Source organism: Trichomycterus rosablanca, chromosome 5 (assembly GCF_030014385.1).
Source record: "Trichomycterus rosablanca isolate fTriRos1 chromosome 5, fTriRos1.hap1, whole genome shotgun sequence".
Lineage (NCBI taxonomy): Eukaryota > Metazoa > Chordata > Actinopteri > Siluriformes > Trichomycteridae > Trichomycterus > Trichomycterus rosablanca.
In genome coordinates, this window is record NC_085992.1 from 1,569,293 (window position 1) to 1,587,521 (window position 18,229).

The following is an 18,229-nucleotide window of genomic DNA, read 5'->3' on the forward strand; positions in this document are numbered from 1 at the left end:
TTTCTCTGTCTGTCACTTATTTTGCCCGAAAACTTGCTGCATCTTTACCCAGCCAGCAGTGGATTCTTACTCTGTTTTTTTCCACTACTCACACCCTTACCATGACCTGACAGTAATTTCAACCAGACTTTAATTTCCTTTGGGATCAATAAAGTACCTATCTATCTATCTATCTATCTATCTATCAATCTATCAATCTATCTATCTATCTATCTATCTATCTATCTATCTATCTATCTATCTATCTATCAGTAGGTGTCACAATTCACTTACTGGCAACATGTTTCTGGATCAGAGTGGGTTTTTGTTGGGTTTTCCTACAACCCAGAACACATACAGAAGGTGGATTGGTTGCTCTATAATGGCTTGTGGTATTAGTATGCACCCTATCTTTTGTATTTCTGCATTTTGCCATACTTTTCAAGGATAGTATCCAGCTCCACTGCGACTCTGGCCAGGATAAAACGGTAAGTGAGAACGAATAAATGAGTGAATGAATTAATGCTGCTTAACCCACGTTCAGTGTTAATGAATTGAATTGTGATTCATCAAAGTGGGCGGCAGGTGGCAGTATTGAGTCAAGTCAGAAATATTTGGAAAAACCGTGATTAAATCGTTTTAATCATTCGTAAACCTTCATAACCAACAACAATAACTTAACATTTATATGTTCAAATATAAGCTTATGTTGCAGTGTACACTATATAGAGGAAAATGTACAGAACACGTTATGGAATTGGAACACAGTCGGGGCTTTTATTTTCTTAACGAAGTCAGAAAAGGAAAACACAGCTTGGAGCTGCGTCTGAATTAATACCATGGTCCCTATTCCCTACACCCTATACATTATTGAGTGCACATTAGATTCCCTACATGCCCTGTGCCACATTATTACAATATTCTGTTGTGTTTAAAATGACGAAATAGGTGTGTTGTGTTTTATATTCGAGTTTAGCATCCGATTGTAAACCTGCAAAACTTCCTATCTAGTGCACTATGTAGTGAACCTGTCGTGATTTGGGACACGGCCTATATGTCAACGTTAATGTCGGACTTTGGTTACTACAGTGTACACTCAGCTGTAGTGAAGATGGTCACTCTGCTGGGTCTCAGGATGTATGGAATGAAGTTAAACTCCTAAACACAGCTGATAAGTTTCTAAACTTTTGAAAAGTAAAAGAAACTCGGACTGAATCGGATTGTTTGTTCAGATTGTGTGGACTATGAAGTACAGTGTGAGTTTACCTGTGCTGCTGCTGATGCTGTCTGGGGGGGTTATTCTCACCTGTACAGGTGTACCTGAGGACCACCAGTTTGAACCTGAGACACCAGACTGGAGGAAAACATTAAAAAGCATCAGGAACGGAATCCACAAGATAGACACATATCTTAACTATGCTCTGGATTTAATAGGGGGATCTGATGGACTCTGCCAGTTCAAATGTAGTGATGGTAGGTTACTACGACCACCACCACATCACTCACACTACTATAATACACTTGGACCACTACATCACTCACACTACTATGATACACTTGGACCACCACCATACCACTCACACTACAATAATACACTTGGGCCACCATTATACCTCTCACACTACTATGATACATTTGGACTACCACATCATTCACACTACTAAGATACACTTTGGACCACCACCATACCACTCACACTACTATAATACACTTAGACTACCTCATCACTGACACTACAATAATACACTTGGACCACCACTCACTCACACGACAATAATACACTTGGAACACCACCATACTTGGAACACGATTATACCACTCACACTACAATAATACACATGGACCTCGATTATACCACTCACACTACAGTAATACACTTGGACCACTATAATAATACACTTAGACCACCATCATACCACTCACATTACAATAATACACTTGGACCACCAATCTCAATACTGTTATACAGTAAGACCACCACCCCACCACATACTAGCATGATCCACTTGTACTATCGAAACAACACTTGCCCTACACTTGTAACACTACTACTGCCAACACACTACAATAATACACTTGCACCACCATCAAATCACTCGCTGATACACTTGTACCATAACCACACCAACACCGCAATTCACACTGCTTCAACCACTCGTACCACCAAAGCGACTTCCAGTTGTGAACGTGTACAGTCCAAGCAATTTAGGATTGAGGGTCTTGCTGAAGGTCCCAACAGTGTCAGTCTGGCAGTGTTGGGGCTTGAACCAGCGACCTTCTTATTTATTTTTAGTCCACACCTTAACTACTGTTTGTATCATACACAGCACGTCATACAGACTTCCATTAACACTCGTCCCAGAAACACACTATTACGATGGCACAGTTCGTGAGTTCTAGTTTCTGTTATTGTTTACTAATCTCACGCTGGTTATAAATAATCCTATTCATTTCTTTTACAGGATATAAACCCATTCCTCGACCCAACTATAAACCCTCACCACCCAACGGATGCGGCTCTCCAATCTTCGGATTTAACGTAAAAAACGTTTTTAACAGCATTTATTCATTTTGATGATGCCGGTACCATCTGAGGTCCCAGTAACACCTAGTGAAGCTTCTTGGAAGCTTCTTAGAACCCTCACACTCTGAGCTTTTTCTCTACAAACTGAAGTTTTTTTCTCTGGTTTCTCTCCTGTACAGTTTGATTTGGGGATCCCGGCCATGACGAGGTGCTGTAATCAGCACGATCGCTGTTATGATATGTGCGGACATGAGAAACACGACTGTGACGAACAGTTCCAGGTGTGCTTGGAGAACATCTGCAGGAACATGCAGCTCACACTGGGCCTGGACAAGAGCGTACAAGGTAAACATCCTGCATGTGTAAAAAAATAGTTTAAAGGAATCTTACTGCGGATAACAAGCGTTAAAGAGGGACAGAAAGAAGGACAGTATTCAAAGCATTGCAGACTGGCAGCGTTCTGATGGTATTCACACAATTTATTGGCATCATGAGGAACACAGCGTTTAGGTTTATAGAATATGTGGTTCGGCTCTCTGTGAGAATTTATCGCTGGCTGGTGTAAAGAAGCCATCACCACCCCAAATTGATGAGGGCGGAGACTGTCACGCCCATCCTCTGGCACATGCACAGCCGCTTCTTTTCACCAACTAGGGACGGGGTCTCGCAGAGTGCCAAACACACTGCCATCCGTGATCAGCCGACCTCATGTGTCTGTGTAGGCCCCCGGCTGACTGAAAATCACAATTTTCCTTATTTTACATTTGCTCTTCTGTACAGCCGGGACTCTTGAAGCATGTTCTGAGGGGGCACGGGGGGTGCAAAAGGCAGAGGAACTGTAAACGAGCATTGGAAATGACTAAGTTAGGAGGGGAGAAGGGGAAAAATACAAAAAGAACGTAAAAAAGGTTCAATAATTTTGAGGAGGAAGAAAAAGGTTCAAATGTATTGTTTTGCTTTTCTAAATACTACAGACTATGTTCAGTCATTATTGTGTGTGTGTGTGTGTGTGTGTGTGTGTGTGTGTGTGTACAGCGTGTGAATCAGCAGTGACTCTATTTTTCGACGCTGTGATGCACCTGGGGTGTAAACCATACCTGGACAGTCAGAGGTCAGCGTGTATCTGCCACTACGAGGAGAGGACCGACCTCTGAGAACCGAAGCTCCTGCCCGATGTTCTTACTGCGGAAATGTTGAACCTGCAGCACCGACACTGTATTAATCATCCTGCAGCAGCACTGAACTGAACCCATCCATGACTTCATGTGAGGGATTAAATGAACAGTTTTGTGCAAAAGTTTGTACACCCCTGCTCAGACTTAGACTTATCAACAATAAGTGAACAAGTTCTCTACAGTTAACAAACTTCTGCACATTCTTACATTCTAATGCACGATTACTGATTAATTACTGAATTTACAACAAAATATGCTGCAAATAACATTTTTCCACAATAAATTATGTAAACAAAAGTAAACAATTTCAGCAGAGGTGTTCAATCTTTTGCACAAGGTTCAAAGTGGGTTTTTCCGTTTTGTTTTCACTCCCGTTATTTTGCTTTTAATTCATTTAGCTGTTAAATTATTAAATAAATATTTACAATTATTCATTCATTGTCTGTTTTGAATGATCATTGCTTTATCCTGGTCAGTGTCGCGGTGGATCTGATGCATTGGGTGAAAAAGAAAAGGAAACAACTGGACAGAAACATGCACAGACTTGTTAAGAAGTCCACATACATTTGGCCACATAGTGTAAAATAAAAGTTTTTTTTTACTGAATCTCTACAGACACGAACGTTGTTTTTTTTATGTAATTTGTTTGGTAAAACTTTAGATTAATTACATAATAAGATTCATTCAGATTCAGTGTTGAACTGTGCACGGTTAAAGTGTTAAAACGTGTGAGCTTTATTAATAATAAACCGGTAACGTTTCTTTCACGATGCAAGTGTTTTAGACTTTATTTTTGCATTTCTTTACGTTCATCAAAATGCTTTTATAAAAACAAATGAATCAGTGTGACCTTGTAAATCAGGGTAATATTTTCCAAACGAGTCGATTCTTCTGATGTCATTATGAACAGTGAGTCGACTCTGGAGCTTTAGGGTGTAGTACACGTTAAGTTTTACTCGGTAATTAAGAGTCGATTCTTCTGTTGTTGGCGTGAACAGTGAGTCGACTCTGGAGCTTTGGAGTGTATGACTACACGCTAAGTTTGATTCAGTAATTAAGTCGCATCAGGAGTCCTGAATTAAAATTTGCATCGAATCTCAGCAGAAACATCGATGTTATGTTTTACTCAAATGATGAAGTGATTTATTTGAAAATATCATTCATTTTAGGGCTTCAAGACGGAAGTATTGACTGAAAGTGACTGACATATTTAGTGTCCAATGGCGATTTAGATTTAACTCTTTTTAACCAATCAGAATTGATTAGTAGGCGGGGCTTGTGCTTTGACTTGTTTGTAAGTTGAAACTCCTCAGATGATTCTGTGAGCACCGAGCGGAAGGATCAGAGTTCAGGTTATTATGCTATTTTATTTATTTATTATTTATATAATAATGTTATTCAATTCTGTTAGTAGTAATGATTATCTTTATTTGTTATACGGGTTTACTGAAGTACAAATCAGTTAAGCATACTTCTTTATAGCAGTTCTAAAGACTCATTCTCTCTCTCTCTATGTATGTATATATATATATATATATATATATTATATAATAAAATATAATTTAATGGTTTTAAAGATTTGAACTACAACTTTAAAAGATATTTCATAAATAAGACAATAAAGAGATAACTGACAAAAGTGCAACAAAACTTCTCTGTACACAAAAGTAAAGCTATAAATTATATATAATGTGTTAGAATTTATCATACAAATCTGTAATTATTATATCGACATAGACAGATTATTGATAATTGAATCATTTACAATAAACTTAACTCAATGACATTTCTCCAGACTGAAACAAAACAGTATTTCAAAATATAAAATACTACATGGTAACCTGGTGTAAAGTAAAAAATACACCTGGTGTAAAGTAAAAAATACACCTGGTGTAAAGTAAAAAATAGGGCCAGTGATAGCTCAGTGGTTAAGGTACTAGACTAGTAAACAGAAGGTTGCCGGTTCAAGCCCCGCCACCACCAAGTTGCCACTGTTGGGTCCTTGAGCAAGGCCCTTAACCCTCAATTGCTCATTGTGTAAGTCGCTTTGGATAAAAGCGTCTGCTAAATGCTGAAAATGAAAATGAAAATGAAATACATTTCGTACAGATATATACTGATATAAACTGAGACATAAAACAGCAACACAGCATTTGTTTAACCATAATTATAATAATTACAATATTCTAAATAAGCTTATAAAACTACAGTGGAAATGTAATGTAAATGCTACCTCAAAACTAAAACATACAGGGATAAATTGCTAGATCTAAAGGTTCCACCCTACAATAATAATAGCAATCAATTAAATAAGATTTAAATAAGCATTACCATTAAAATAAAAATGCTAAACTGTATTTGTACTAAAACTGGTGCGTTTCCTGAAGAGAATGTGAGTGTGATTGCAGCTCATCAGTGGTGGAGTATTGGGTGGGTTGAATACTGAGATGCGTGATCGTGTGTGTGCAAGTGTGTATATGGTGGGGCTGTGAATACTTTTGCTCAGATTTGTGATCGTATAAGAGAGGATGAACAATAAAATACAAAATAACTTCAACTGAAATTTGCAAAGAAAAAAAACAAAAGTGAAACGTTTATGAACTTTGTACTTTTGTTGTATTTACTTTATTACTGTTTAACATACAGTCAGGTGATGAACTGACTTTCTATCCATAAATTAATAAATTCATACAGTCCTGTTAAAGATTTATTAAAAAGACATTTACATTGTAAGCATTTAGTGGACGCTTTTGTCCAAAGTGACTTACAGTACAGTGACAGTATACTGTCTAAGCAATTGAGGGTTAAGGGCCTTGCTTAAGGGCCTTGCTTAAGGGCCTGACAGTGGCAACCTGGCAGTAGTGGGGCTTGATCCAGCCACCTTTGGATTACTAGTCCAGTACCTTAACCACTAGGCCACAACTGTTCCACAAAGACAGAAAATAAAAGAGTGAAAAAATGTAACCATATAACCTAGAGAACCTACCAAAGTCACACTGGCTACATCTAAACTAGACGGATATAAAGCTGGTGTGATGTTGTGAGCCGCAGCTTCATGTTTCTTATTGTTGATGTTAATGATTAATGTTGTGATTTATTGTTACAGGAAAGGAAAGGTAGAGATGGAGCGTGACTCAGCACAACATGTTGCTACAGGTTAGTTTCATTTACAAACAATTAATCACGTCTCTGCTCTGTGCGTATTCACACTCCCGTGTGTACAGGTACGTTGTTTCTGGAACACAAACTGCCTTCATGTTTACATGATGCCTCACTGAAGACAGCTCAGCACTCACTGTCATATCCAGCATGTTTGCTTTGCAAAAGTACGCGGACACTCGCTCTAATGATTGTGCTGAGCTGTCTCGGCCACACCCGACAGGTGTGTACAGTCAATTATATCATATAAATCATACGCTCTTATATTTGTGGTAGAAGTTTAGGGGAATTCTCTTCTCTGTGCTCCTGTGCATTAAGCCAGATCTATAAAAACGTGGTTTGATTAATTTGGTGTGCAGGAATTTCAGCCCTGACCTTAACCACAGCCTGGCCTTCTCGTCTTACACCATGTGTCTGACCTCACAAGCGAGGGGTTTGGACTTCATGTTAATGCCCGTGCTTTTGTAATGGAATGTCCAGTCAGGTGTCCACATACTTTTGGCCTCAAGGTCTTGGCAGTTACTTGTGTGATATAGGTCTATTGCTTAACCGTCCACCTTTAGTAAATAAAATTAAAATCTGTGTTTTGGGGGGTTTCTGGTGTTCTGAACCCGTTTGGTGTGACAAATAGGAACGTCGGTGATAAATCGGTTAACCGGTCACCACAGCGGATCATTTGTCCGAAAATTCGATACGGCAGTCGGACTGCACGTTAAACTGCACGTGTGGAATGATGTGGATATTTTGCATCGTGTTCCAGTAGAAAAGTAGAAGCTCCTATTAGCATCTTACAATGAGCATGTTAACGTTCTTGGGAAATGCTTTAATACAAAGGCCACATCTGTATTCATTACGATTAGCATGTTTAAAATCTTCACAAAAGCTCATCTTAAAGGTAAAGGCAGTGGACATGGCAAAATAAAGCAATATTCCTACTGTACTGACATGATTCCTATTTAAACATTCCATTTTTTGTGCACAGGTCCGAGCAAAGGCAATTCAGAGGTGGATTCTCTGTTCCGAAGGTACGTTTCCACAATGCTAAAATCTTAGGCTTATTTAATATGCTGGGCATAACAGACTCTGTGATTATTTCCCCCCTTTAGTGCTACAAGTGTGGATCCTAATGAAGAATATAAAATGAACCACAAACGCAGAGGCCTGGCGCTCATCTTCAATCAGGAAAACTTTTACTGGCACCTCCGGCTGAACTCCAGGCACGGAACCAACGCGGACAGGGACGGCCTCGTCAAGAGGTACGGACACACGGCACACTGAATACCTAAACAGCACCTCATGGGGGGTCGAGTCTTTGACTAGGCCACTTCAAAACCCTTGTTGTGTTTCTTTTGTGCTGTTCAGAGGTTGTTGTGTAACACTAATGCGCTGGAGCTTTTTAGATCACAGATTGGTGACCAGGCCTTCTCCTTTAGAATGTTTACAAGTACAGTAGAATGTTTAAAAGTATTGGGACACCTGACTACCGTCTTACTTTTGTGTTTTTAATATCATCCACTCTTCTGGGAAGCCTTTCTACAAGACTTTGGAGTGTGCCTGTGGGAATTGTGCCCACTGAGGCAGGTGATCAGTGATAAGGCTCCCTAATACAGTGTGGATGTGCTGGTGCATCATGTTATGAGTTTATTACTGGTTTATTTTGCTTCCCTAAACTTCCTAAATAATAGAAGTTAAGACCTCAACTTTACATAAGGATGTTTGGAACACGGATAATATTTGACCAAAAGTGTGTGAGCACCTGATTATGAGTTTTTTGCAGCTCTAACAGCCTCCACTCTTCTGTCCAAGTCTTTCCACAAGCATTTAGGAATGTGAAGGTTGGAATTTCGAGCGTTTGTGAGGTCGGGTACTGATGTCGGATGAGAATACCTGGCTCCCGATGGTGTTTATTCGGGTTAGAGTTAGGTATCTGTGCACGCACAGGCATGCTGGAACACGAACAGGACAGGGCCTTCCCCAAACCGCTGCCATAAAGTACGACGCATGTCATTTATTTGACAGAATTGATTTCATACATCTGTTAGTGTTAGTGTGTGTGACTGAAACAGGCCGTTGTAGCCTAGCAGTTAAGGTACTGGACTTCAAGTTCAAACCCCACCACTGCCAGGTCGCCACTGTTGGGCCCTTGAGCAAGGCCCTTAGCTCTCAATTGGTCAGACTGTAAGTCGCTTTGGATAAAAGCGTCTGCTAAATGCTGAAAATGAAAATGTAAATGAAACACTTTAATGATGATTAGAAGGGGTGTCCACATACTTTTGGCCATATAGTGTATAGTGTGACAGTCTGTGATTTCTGCAGGTGTATTCTGAAAATCTGCTGTATCAAAAATATAAGGACAGCAACTGATCAGATGATTAATTTGTTAGTGGTGGAAATTCTATCTAACTTTTAATCTCATTTAACATTGTGGCCTTACTTCATCATTTCTCTGTATTTCTTATGATAAATAAACTATTTTAATAGCATTTGTTTTTTAAATGGGATGTCCGACATGCTCACGGTCAGGTGTCCGAATACTTTTGGCCGTGTAGTGGAAGCGTGTACTATAATAAAAAGTTTAGTTCATTTACATTTTCAGCATTTAGCGGAAGCTTTTATCCAAAGCGACTTTCAGTATACAGTCTAAGCAACTGAGGGTTAAGGGCCTCGCTCAAGGGCCCAACAGTGGCAACCTGGCAGTGGTGGGGTTTGAACCAGCGACCTTCTGATTACTAGTCCAGTAACTCAACCACAAGGCTACAGTTCCCAGATGAAAAGCGATCAGTTCCAGTCGGATTTTGGCCGAGGCTGTGCTGTGTGTAGAATTCTGACCCAGAAGATTGTGTGAGGTATCTGTGAAGTGTGACGCAGGGTGCATGAATTGACATCGTCTTTCCACCCAAATTGTGCTCCTCAGGTTCACCGATCTGGGCTTTTATGTGAAGGCTTATACTGATAGAAAGCGAGAAGAAATCCTGAGCATCATCACTAAAGGTACGTTCCTGTACTGATCACATTCAGTAACGGACGTCCTTCTCATGCTTATACATTCGCCTTGACCGTGATGACCTTTCCCCCCCCCTTCAGCTGCTAATGAGGACCACAAGGACGCCGACTGCTTCGTCTGCGTGTTCCTGAGTCACGGGGAGAACGGCCACGTGTACGCGTACGACAAACAGATCGAGATCCAGGACGTGACGGCTCTGTTCCGGGGAGACAAGTGTCCCAGCCTGGTGGGGAAGCCCAAGATCTTCATCCTGCAGGTCAGTCAGTCAAACGTCTCTCCTTCCATGGCACCCGTGCTGGTCAGGGAGAACCTGGGACTAGCAGGTGTGAAGCCATCGGGTTCTTTTCACCAGACAGCAGTACATTCCTATATACATATATATATATAGCTGTAACGTGTACGGAGGATCACGCTACACTCGAGCATTCTTCCACCGTTCACCCCTTAACCTCCTAATTGTTTTTGGAAGGTGGCACCACTTAGACTTGATTCCGGGTCTACAAACACCGGGTCTGTTTAAAAACCTAGTGACCCGCCCTGCTCCCCACTACCTACCTGATCAGCTGCCTTGGTAGATAGGATTCTAATCAGACCTGGAGCTCGTAATCAGATTATCTAGACGCTCTACTTTCATGTCAGTGCAGTTTTAGCTTACTAAGCTAACACCGTTAGCATCAGGCCGCTCAAACCAGACCATCCGTGACCCTGACCAGACTGGCTTGCTAGCTGACCTCGCTAACGGACGTCCGATCTGCCGGTCTGCCGATTAACGTCTCGTGTGTCTGTATGATCGTTGTCAGGCGTGTCGTGGCGATAAACACGACGATCCGGTCACCCCCATGGACGCGGTGGACAGTGAGATGACCAATCAGGTGGTGGTGGACGCGGGCGTGGTTCACACCCTTCCTGCTGGGGCCGACTTCATCATGTGCTACTCCGTAGCGGAGGGTGAGTACCGAGCATGAGCTGATTAGACCTGCTTCATTTAGCATGTTCACCTTCAACACTTCACCTGCTCAGGGGCGGAGCCAGGGGGTGGCCAGTGGTGGCCATGGCCACCATAAATGAATCTTCGGCCACCCCTCCGGCCCCCCCATCACCGCTTTGCCGGCAACTTTTTTTGCGGAAGCATTTCTGCACGCAGGTGTTCTCACAGGGACGCAATTCAACAGCGCACCTCAAAGAAGTAGTTCTCCCCCAAAACCGTGCAGTAATACACTCGACATAAATGTCAACCACCAACACAATTACAGAAGAAGTACTACTTAGTGCTACTAGTACTACTAGTACTATTTAGTAGTATTTGTGGCGAGCTACGAGTAAAGGCACCAGCTGGCTCTGCGCATTCCAGTGTTGCCAGATTGGGCGATTATCCGCCTAATTGGGCGGATTTTGTTGGAAAACAATTTAATAGCAGTTAAATAACACTTCTATTTAAAAGAATATATTCCGTTTTAAGAAGCTCCAGCATTGTAGAAGGCTATTAAAAGTAAAGTCTATTTTCAATGCTGATTTGGCTTAATAGTGTTGGTCAGTCTGTATCATATTGTTGAAAGAAAATTACATTTAGTTTTCCATGTACAGTATTCACACTGGCATGTTCTGGGGTTCAAATGAGTCTCATCATTACACACAAGTTGGCAGCCAAATGATAAAGTATTGCAAAGGAATATCTTTGAAATTCTTCCTCATAACGTTAAGGTTATAGGCTATATTTTGGTTTTTCACTTGTCAGAGAAAATAAAGAGAAAAAAAAGCTTATTATTCTTCGTGATGTAATTCTACATGGCACTTCCTGCCTGTATAGGTAAATGAGTGAGTGACCACATAAAAAAAGGTATCAGTTTCTGTGCCACCCCTGTGTGAGCAATGGTCTCAGTCTGGCCAGCCCTATGAAAATTGTCCGGCTCCGCCACTTCACCTGCTGCTCATCCTCCACGCTTCAGGTTTACTATGGATTGTGGCCACGCCCTGACCGGTTCATCTCGTTTTATCACTACAAACCGCAGCGTGTGCTGTTTACTCCTGTCAGTAACGTCTAACAGATCCCTCACCCTCACACGCACCGTCAGATCCACATCTAATAGATCCCTCACCCTCACACGCACCATCAGATCCACATCTAATAGATCCCTCACACGCACCATCAGATCCACATCTAATAGATCCCTCACCCTCACACGCACCATCAGATCCACATCTAATAGATCCCTCACCCTCACACGCACCATCAGATCCACATCTAATAGATCCCTCACCCTCACACGCACCATCAGATCCACATCTAATAGATCCCTCACCCTCACACACACCATCAGATCCACATCTAATAGATCCCTCACCCTCACACGCACCATCAGATCCACATCGAATAGATCCCTCACCCTCACCATCAGATCAACATCTAATAGATCTCTCACCCTCACCATCAGATCCACATCTAATAGATCCCTCACACGCACCATCAGATCCACATCTAATAGATCCCTCACACACACCATCGCCATGCAGAGTTTTGCAGGGTGGTCCTAATGTTTTGGCGGTTGGTTATAAGAGAAATTCATTTGTACCCTGCAGTCACATGTGCTGCTTTTTGGTGTGTGCAGGTTTCTACTCTCACAGGGAGACCATTAACGGCTCGTGGTACGTACAGGACCTGTGCGAGATGCTACACAAGTTCGGCTCCACGCTGGACTTCACCGAGCTCCTCACGCTGGTCAACCGCCAAGTGTCTCATCGCAGCATCGGGAACTGCAGGGACCTTTCGGCCATCGGCAAGAAACAGGTGCCCTGCTTCGCCTCGATGCTCACCAAGAAGCTCTACTTCAGGCCCAAGAAATGAGACGGTGATCAAACGTCCACAGACGCATCAGGTCTGTGCGCCGCGGTGGAGGAGTCCACGCAGGAGTTACAGGAGCAGAACGTTTAGAATAGTTTTAGGAACGACCTCAGGTTCATGGGAGCTCTGCTACTCAAACCTCTACTAGGTAGATCAGGGAACCAATGAGAACGCTTGCTTTTATCAAGGGACCAACAAAAATTTCCAGTTGCCTCAGGGAACCAATGAAATTAAAGGATTGTAATTAGGGAGCCGGTGAGATCTGTGTGGGAGCGCCGACGATAAAACGTGATTGTTTTAGGTTTTAGGGGACCATTCGTTTATTTTCACTAATCATGGTCGCAGTGGGTCCAGAGCCACCCAGACGTGCCTCTTACAAAGCAGGAATTACCCGGCGTGCACAATTCACTTACTCACTTGCAACCAGGGTGGATTTATAGCAGCCAACACCCCTACTGGAAGTTTAGGAAGGTGTAAATACCTGTAGGGGAAAAAACTGTCCACACCCATTCTACCAGCTCCATAAAGTGGGTACCATGCCTCAAAATTGTACTCCAGACCTGGGTTTAAAATGAAATTCTCACTCTTGTCAGCATGTTTTTCCTCTGGGTACACTTTCTAGCTTCTCCCAAAGCATGCAGAAGGTGGATTTGCTGCTCTAAATTGCCTCTGGGTGCAACTTTTGTTGCAATTGTGATTTAGTCACTTTAGATTGAAGGATCACCGCGATGCCACTATACGTGATTGCAATAAATAACATAATGACGTTTTTTCTATCCTGATAGGAGTGGTCTTTCCCAGTATGCCTTTAGTGAGCAGATCTCAACCCAGTTGAGCGTCCGGGAGATTCCATGAGTCTCAGTAACAGGGACCTCTGGAATTTGAACCAGTCTGACAGGATCAAGCTGAAAGTGCGGCCTTGTTTTACTTCATTCACCCACTTACTGTGAATTTCTGTAGAAGCGAGGGCAGGTGATGCTGGTGAATTTGCAGCATTTACTGGTTTAACTGGTTCAGCGTTTCTATGAGAGAAACGGTGGGGTCGAGGGAACACACTTTCATTTTTGGGTTTGTCTTTCTACAAGGGACTCGGCAGGATCTCATTGGCTTTTTTGTTTTGCAATGTTTTTGTTCTATACATACAAAACCATCTGTGTTTGAGGCGGGCATTTCAATAAAACCTATTGCTTTATTATCCAGACGTCACAAGTTCGAGCCCTCATGATTCCATGAGCCATTCTGCAGCTGAGAACCGAGAGCTGATTGGTCCTGCTGTCTGGGTAGGAATGGGTGAGGATGTGTAGCGGCCCCTTCCAGTGCATTGATCTGCACAGTGGCATTAGACAGAAGGGGTGAAAATAAAGTGAATATTCAGGCTTTCAATTTTTTATTTGTCTTCGTCTGGGAAAAACAGGGTCCCAGACCAAGTAGGGACGATCAATCCTTACCTCTGGTCATTGTCTTTAAAATGTTTGGCATGATCTCCCCATGCCAAACTCTGGATGGGTGTTCTCCAGGTTATCTGGTTCCTTTCTAACTCCTAAAACATGCATGAAATTGGGCTGGGCGTTCCCAATTACATCTAGCTGTGAGTAAGTGTGTTGCTGCCTGCCTTTGGCCCAATGTTTTCAGGTGGTGTTGGACCCACTGCAACCCTGATCAGGATGACATGGTCAGTGAAAATAAATGAACAAAAATTGAAATAAATGTTTGTTATAGGGAAACATAATGAAGTGATCTATCATGATCTCATAATAATCGATTACTTGAATTGTATTCAGTCACAATTGTAGATCGCAGCAGCCAGCAGAGGGCGCCAGAGCGCTAAATTACCACATTTAATAGCATCATGTTGATCCTTTTCTAATCGACGTTACCTCAGTGTGCACAATATTTCTTTTTTAATTTCTTAAGATTAGTAAATAATAAGCTTTTTTATGATGTTTAATAGTAAAATGCAATGTAAAATGTGATATGTAAAGCACTAAACGTTACCACAGAGCCTGGGATTCACTACACTACATATGACGCTAACGTGGCTAATAGTGGAAGCTTGTAGCTACCAGTTTAGCATCCTCGAATCTTCACAAAAGTTCCATTTCAAAAGTATTTGGACGCATATAAATCATTAAGTTCTGTTCCTTGTCAACAGGGGTACAGAGATCAGTTCTGTAAAATAAGTTATATAAGTTACTTCCAACTTTATGGAGGTTGCTTTGTGCACGCTAACGGGAAAGGGCCTTCCCCAAACTGCTGCCATAAAGACATGGTTTGACTATTTTGGTGTAAAGAAACCCTGAATACAGAATATACTGGTTCATAAATAATGGTAGTACGTAGTCAAACATACGTTTGTAAACATTGTTCACGCTGCTAAACTGGTAGATATAACTCCCAGTACACCTTTCCATTGTTAGCCTGCTGGTTCCAGCACAAAACTAAAAAACTACAAACTTTAAACTGTTTAAGCTAATCAGCCACTTTTGGGATGAATTAGAACATCCTGTACACTATTTTACTCATCTGTTGAATTCATGTGTTCTGTCTAAACGAGTGGAAACTTGAAAACAAATGGAAACCAGTAAACTGTGTGTTTTATTCTTTTCATGAAATCCTGAAAACCTAAACAGACACTTTCTTTATGAACAAATATCACTGGTTTGATTTTTTTAAAAATCTTTTTACATTTACAGTGTAAAGATTTGTCCATGTTTTATTTAAATGTACTCCTGTAAGTCATTGTTGAACACTGGGTAGCACTGTTGACCTTTACTGGACCACCACACAGCCGAGTGTGTTTATTTCAAAATGTGTCTTTAAATGCTGGATTTTTGGGAGATTTTTGGGTTTTTTATTCAACCTGTGATGTTCGGGAACAATTTTAGACTTTGTGTTGGGAGATTGTAATTACAATATAATAAAAAAGCAAAAGTTCACATCATTGTTTGTTGCGTTTACTTTGTTCTCATTTCAGTACAGAGAGTCGCGATCGCTGTTAATAAATCATGAAGATGCAGTTTTACTTATGTTACGTATTGCAGCTTTAATCATGTTACATCTTGCCTTTTAAATAGTATTGAGCATTGTGGCTCTAGTAATATACTGTGCACTTGTACTAATGTTACAGATTGCTGCTTTAATAATAGTACAGACTACAGCTTTAATAATGTTACAGATTGCTGCTTTAATAATGTTACAGATTGCTGCTTTAATAATGTTACAGACTACAGCTTTAATAATGTTACAGACTACAGCTTTAATAATGTTACAGACTACAGCTTTAATAATGTTACAGACTACAGCTTTAATAATGGTACAGACTACAGCTTTAATAATGGTACAGACTACAGCTTTAATAATGTTACAGATTGCTGCTTTAATAATGGTACAGACTACAGCTTTAATAATGTTACAGATTGCTGCTTTAATAATGGTACAGACTACAGCTTTAATAATGTTACAGATTGCTGCTTTAATAATGTTACAGATTGCTGCTTTAATAATGTTACAGACTACAGCTTTAATAATGTTACAGATTGCTGCTTTAATAATGTTACAGATTGCTGCTTTAATAATGTTACAGATTGCTGCTTTAATAATGATACAGACTACAGCTTTAATAATGTTACAGATTGCTGCTTTAATAATGTTACAGATTGCTGCTTTAATAATGATACAGACTACAGCTTTAATAATGTTACAGATTGCTGCTTTAATAATGTTACAGATTGCTGCTTTAATAATGTTACAGATTGCTGCTTTAATAATGTTACAGATTGCTGCTTTAATAATGTTACAGATTGCTGCTTTAATAATGATACAGATTGCTGCTTTAATAATGATACAGACTACAGCTTTAATAATGTTACAGATTGCTGCTTTAATAATGTTACAGATTGCTGCTTTAATAATGATACAGACTACAGCTTTAATAATGTTACAGATTGCTGCTTTAATAATGTTACAGATTGCTGCTTTAATAATGATACAGACTACAGCTTTAATAATGTTACAGATTGCTGCTTTAATAATGTTACAGATTGCTGCTTTAATAATGTTACAGATTGCTGCTTTAATAATGTTACAGATTGCTGCTTTAATAATGGTACAGATTGCTGCTTTAATAATGTTACAGATTGCTGCTTTAATAATGTTACAGATTGCTGCTTTAATAATGTTACAGATTGCTGCTTTAATAATGTTACAGATTGCTGCTTTAATAATGATACAGACTACAGCTTTAATAATGTTAAGCATTGTGTTTCTAATGCATATTTTACTATGCAGTTTTACTTATGTTACGTATTGCAGCTTTAATAATATTGCTCAGTTTTACTTTTACATATTGCAGCTTTGCTAATGTTTCATATTGCAGCTTTAATGTTTCTCAGCTTTGCTAATGTTGCGTATTGCAGCTTTAATAATATTGCTATTTTGCTGATGTTTCTCAGTTTTGCTAATGTTGCGTAGTGCAGCTTTAATGCTGGTTTTGCTAATGTTGCATACTGCAGCTTTAATAATGTTGCTTGGTTTTGCTAATGTTACGTATTGCAGCTTTAAAAATGTTTCAGTTTTTGCAGCTCTAATAAAATTGCTATTATGCTAATGTTGCTCAGTTTTGCTAATGTTGTGTACTGCAGCTTTAATCCTGGTTTTGCTAATGTTACGTACTGCAGCTTTAATCCCGGTTTTGCTAATGTTGCGTACTGCAGCTTTAATCCTGCCTGTAGAGCCGCTCCGCTGGGTGTCGCTGTTTAATCGCAGTTTTAATAATGTTTATCAGTTTTGCTAATGTTACGTACTGCAGCTTTAATCCTGGTTCTGCTAATGTTGCGTACTGCAGCTTTAATCCTGGTTCTGCTAATGTTACTTACTGCAGCTTTAATCCTGGTTTTGCTAATGTTACGTACTGCAGCTTTAATCCCGGTTTTGCTAATGTTGCGTACTGCAGCTTTAATCCTGCCTGTAGAGCCGCTCCGCTGGGTGTCGCTGTTTAATCGCAGCTTTAATAATGTTTATCAGTTTTGCTAATGTTACGTACTGCAGCTTTAATCCTGGTTCTGCTAATGTTACGTACTGCAGCTTTAATCCTGGTTCTGCTAATGTCACGTACTGCAGCTTTAATCCTGGTTCTGCTAATGTTACTTACTGCAGCTTTAATCCTGGTTTTGCTAATGTTGCGTACTGCAACTTTAATCCTGGTTCTGCTAATGTAACGTATTGCAGCTTTAATCCTGGTTCTGCTAATGTCACGTACTGCAGCTTTAATCCTGGTTCTGCTAATGTCACGTACTGCAGCTTTAATCCTGGTTCTGCTAATGTTACGTACTGCAGTTTTAATCCTGGTTCTGCTAATGTTACGTATTGCAGCTTTAATCCTGGTTCTGCTAATGTCACGTACTGCAGCTTTAATCCTGGTTCTGCTAATGTCACGTACTGCAGCTTTAATCCTGCCTGTAGAGCCGCTCCGCTGTGTTATTGTTTAATCATAGTTTTAATAATGTTTAGCAGTTTTGCTAATGTTACGTACTGCAGCTTTAATGCTGGTT

The 18,229-nt window shown here is 40.6% G+C and overlaps 2 protein-coding genes across 2 annotated transcripts; both read left to right on the forward strand.

The window, feature by feature from the left end:
• The first annotated feature begins 1,059 nt into the window (after positions 1-1,059).
• On the forward strand, positions 1,060-4,114 carry pla2g12a (phospholipase A2, group XIIA). The gene is made up of 4 exons (XM_062994747.1): positions 1,060-1,452; positions 2,442-2,518; positions 2,683-2,848; positions 3,539-4,114. The coding sequence occupies exons 1-4, from the start codon at positions 1,224-1,226 to the stop codon at positions 3,655-3,657; spliced, it is 591 nt and encodes a 196-aa protein (XP_062850817.1). The 5' UTR covers positions 1,060-1,223; the 3' UTR covers positions 3,658-4,114.
• An 858-nt stretch (positions 4,115-4,972) lies between these two features.
• Positions 4,973-15,616, forward strand: LOC134314202 (caspase-6-like). Its single transcript, XM_062994748.1, has 8 exons — positions 4,973-5,030; positions 6,785-6,834; positions 7,820-7,862; positions 7,944-8,093; positions 9,752-9,828; positions 9,922-10,097; positions 10,642-10,789; positions 12,448-15,616. The coding sequence occupies exons 2-8, from the start codon at positions 6,801-6,803 to the stop codon at positions 12,681-12,683; spliced, it is 864 nt and encodes a 287-aa protein (XP_062850818.1). The 5' UTR covers positions 4,973-5,030; positions 6,785-6,800; the 3' UTR covers positions 12,684-15,616.
• Positions 15,617-18,229: the final 2,613 nt, after the last annotated feature.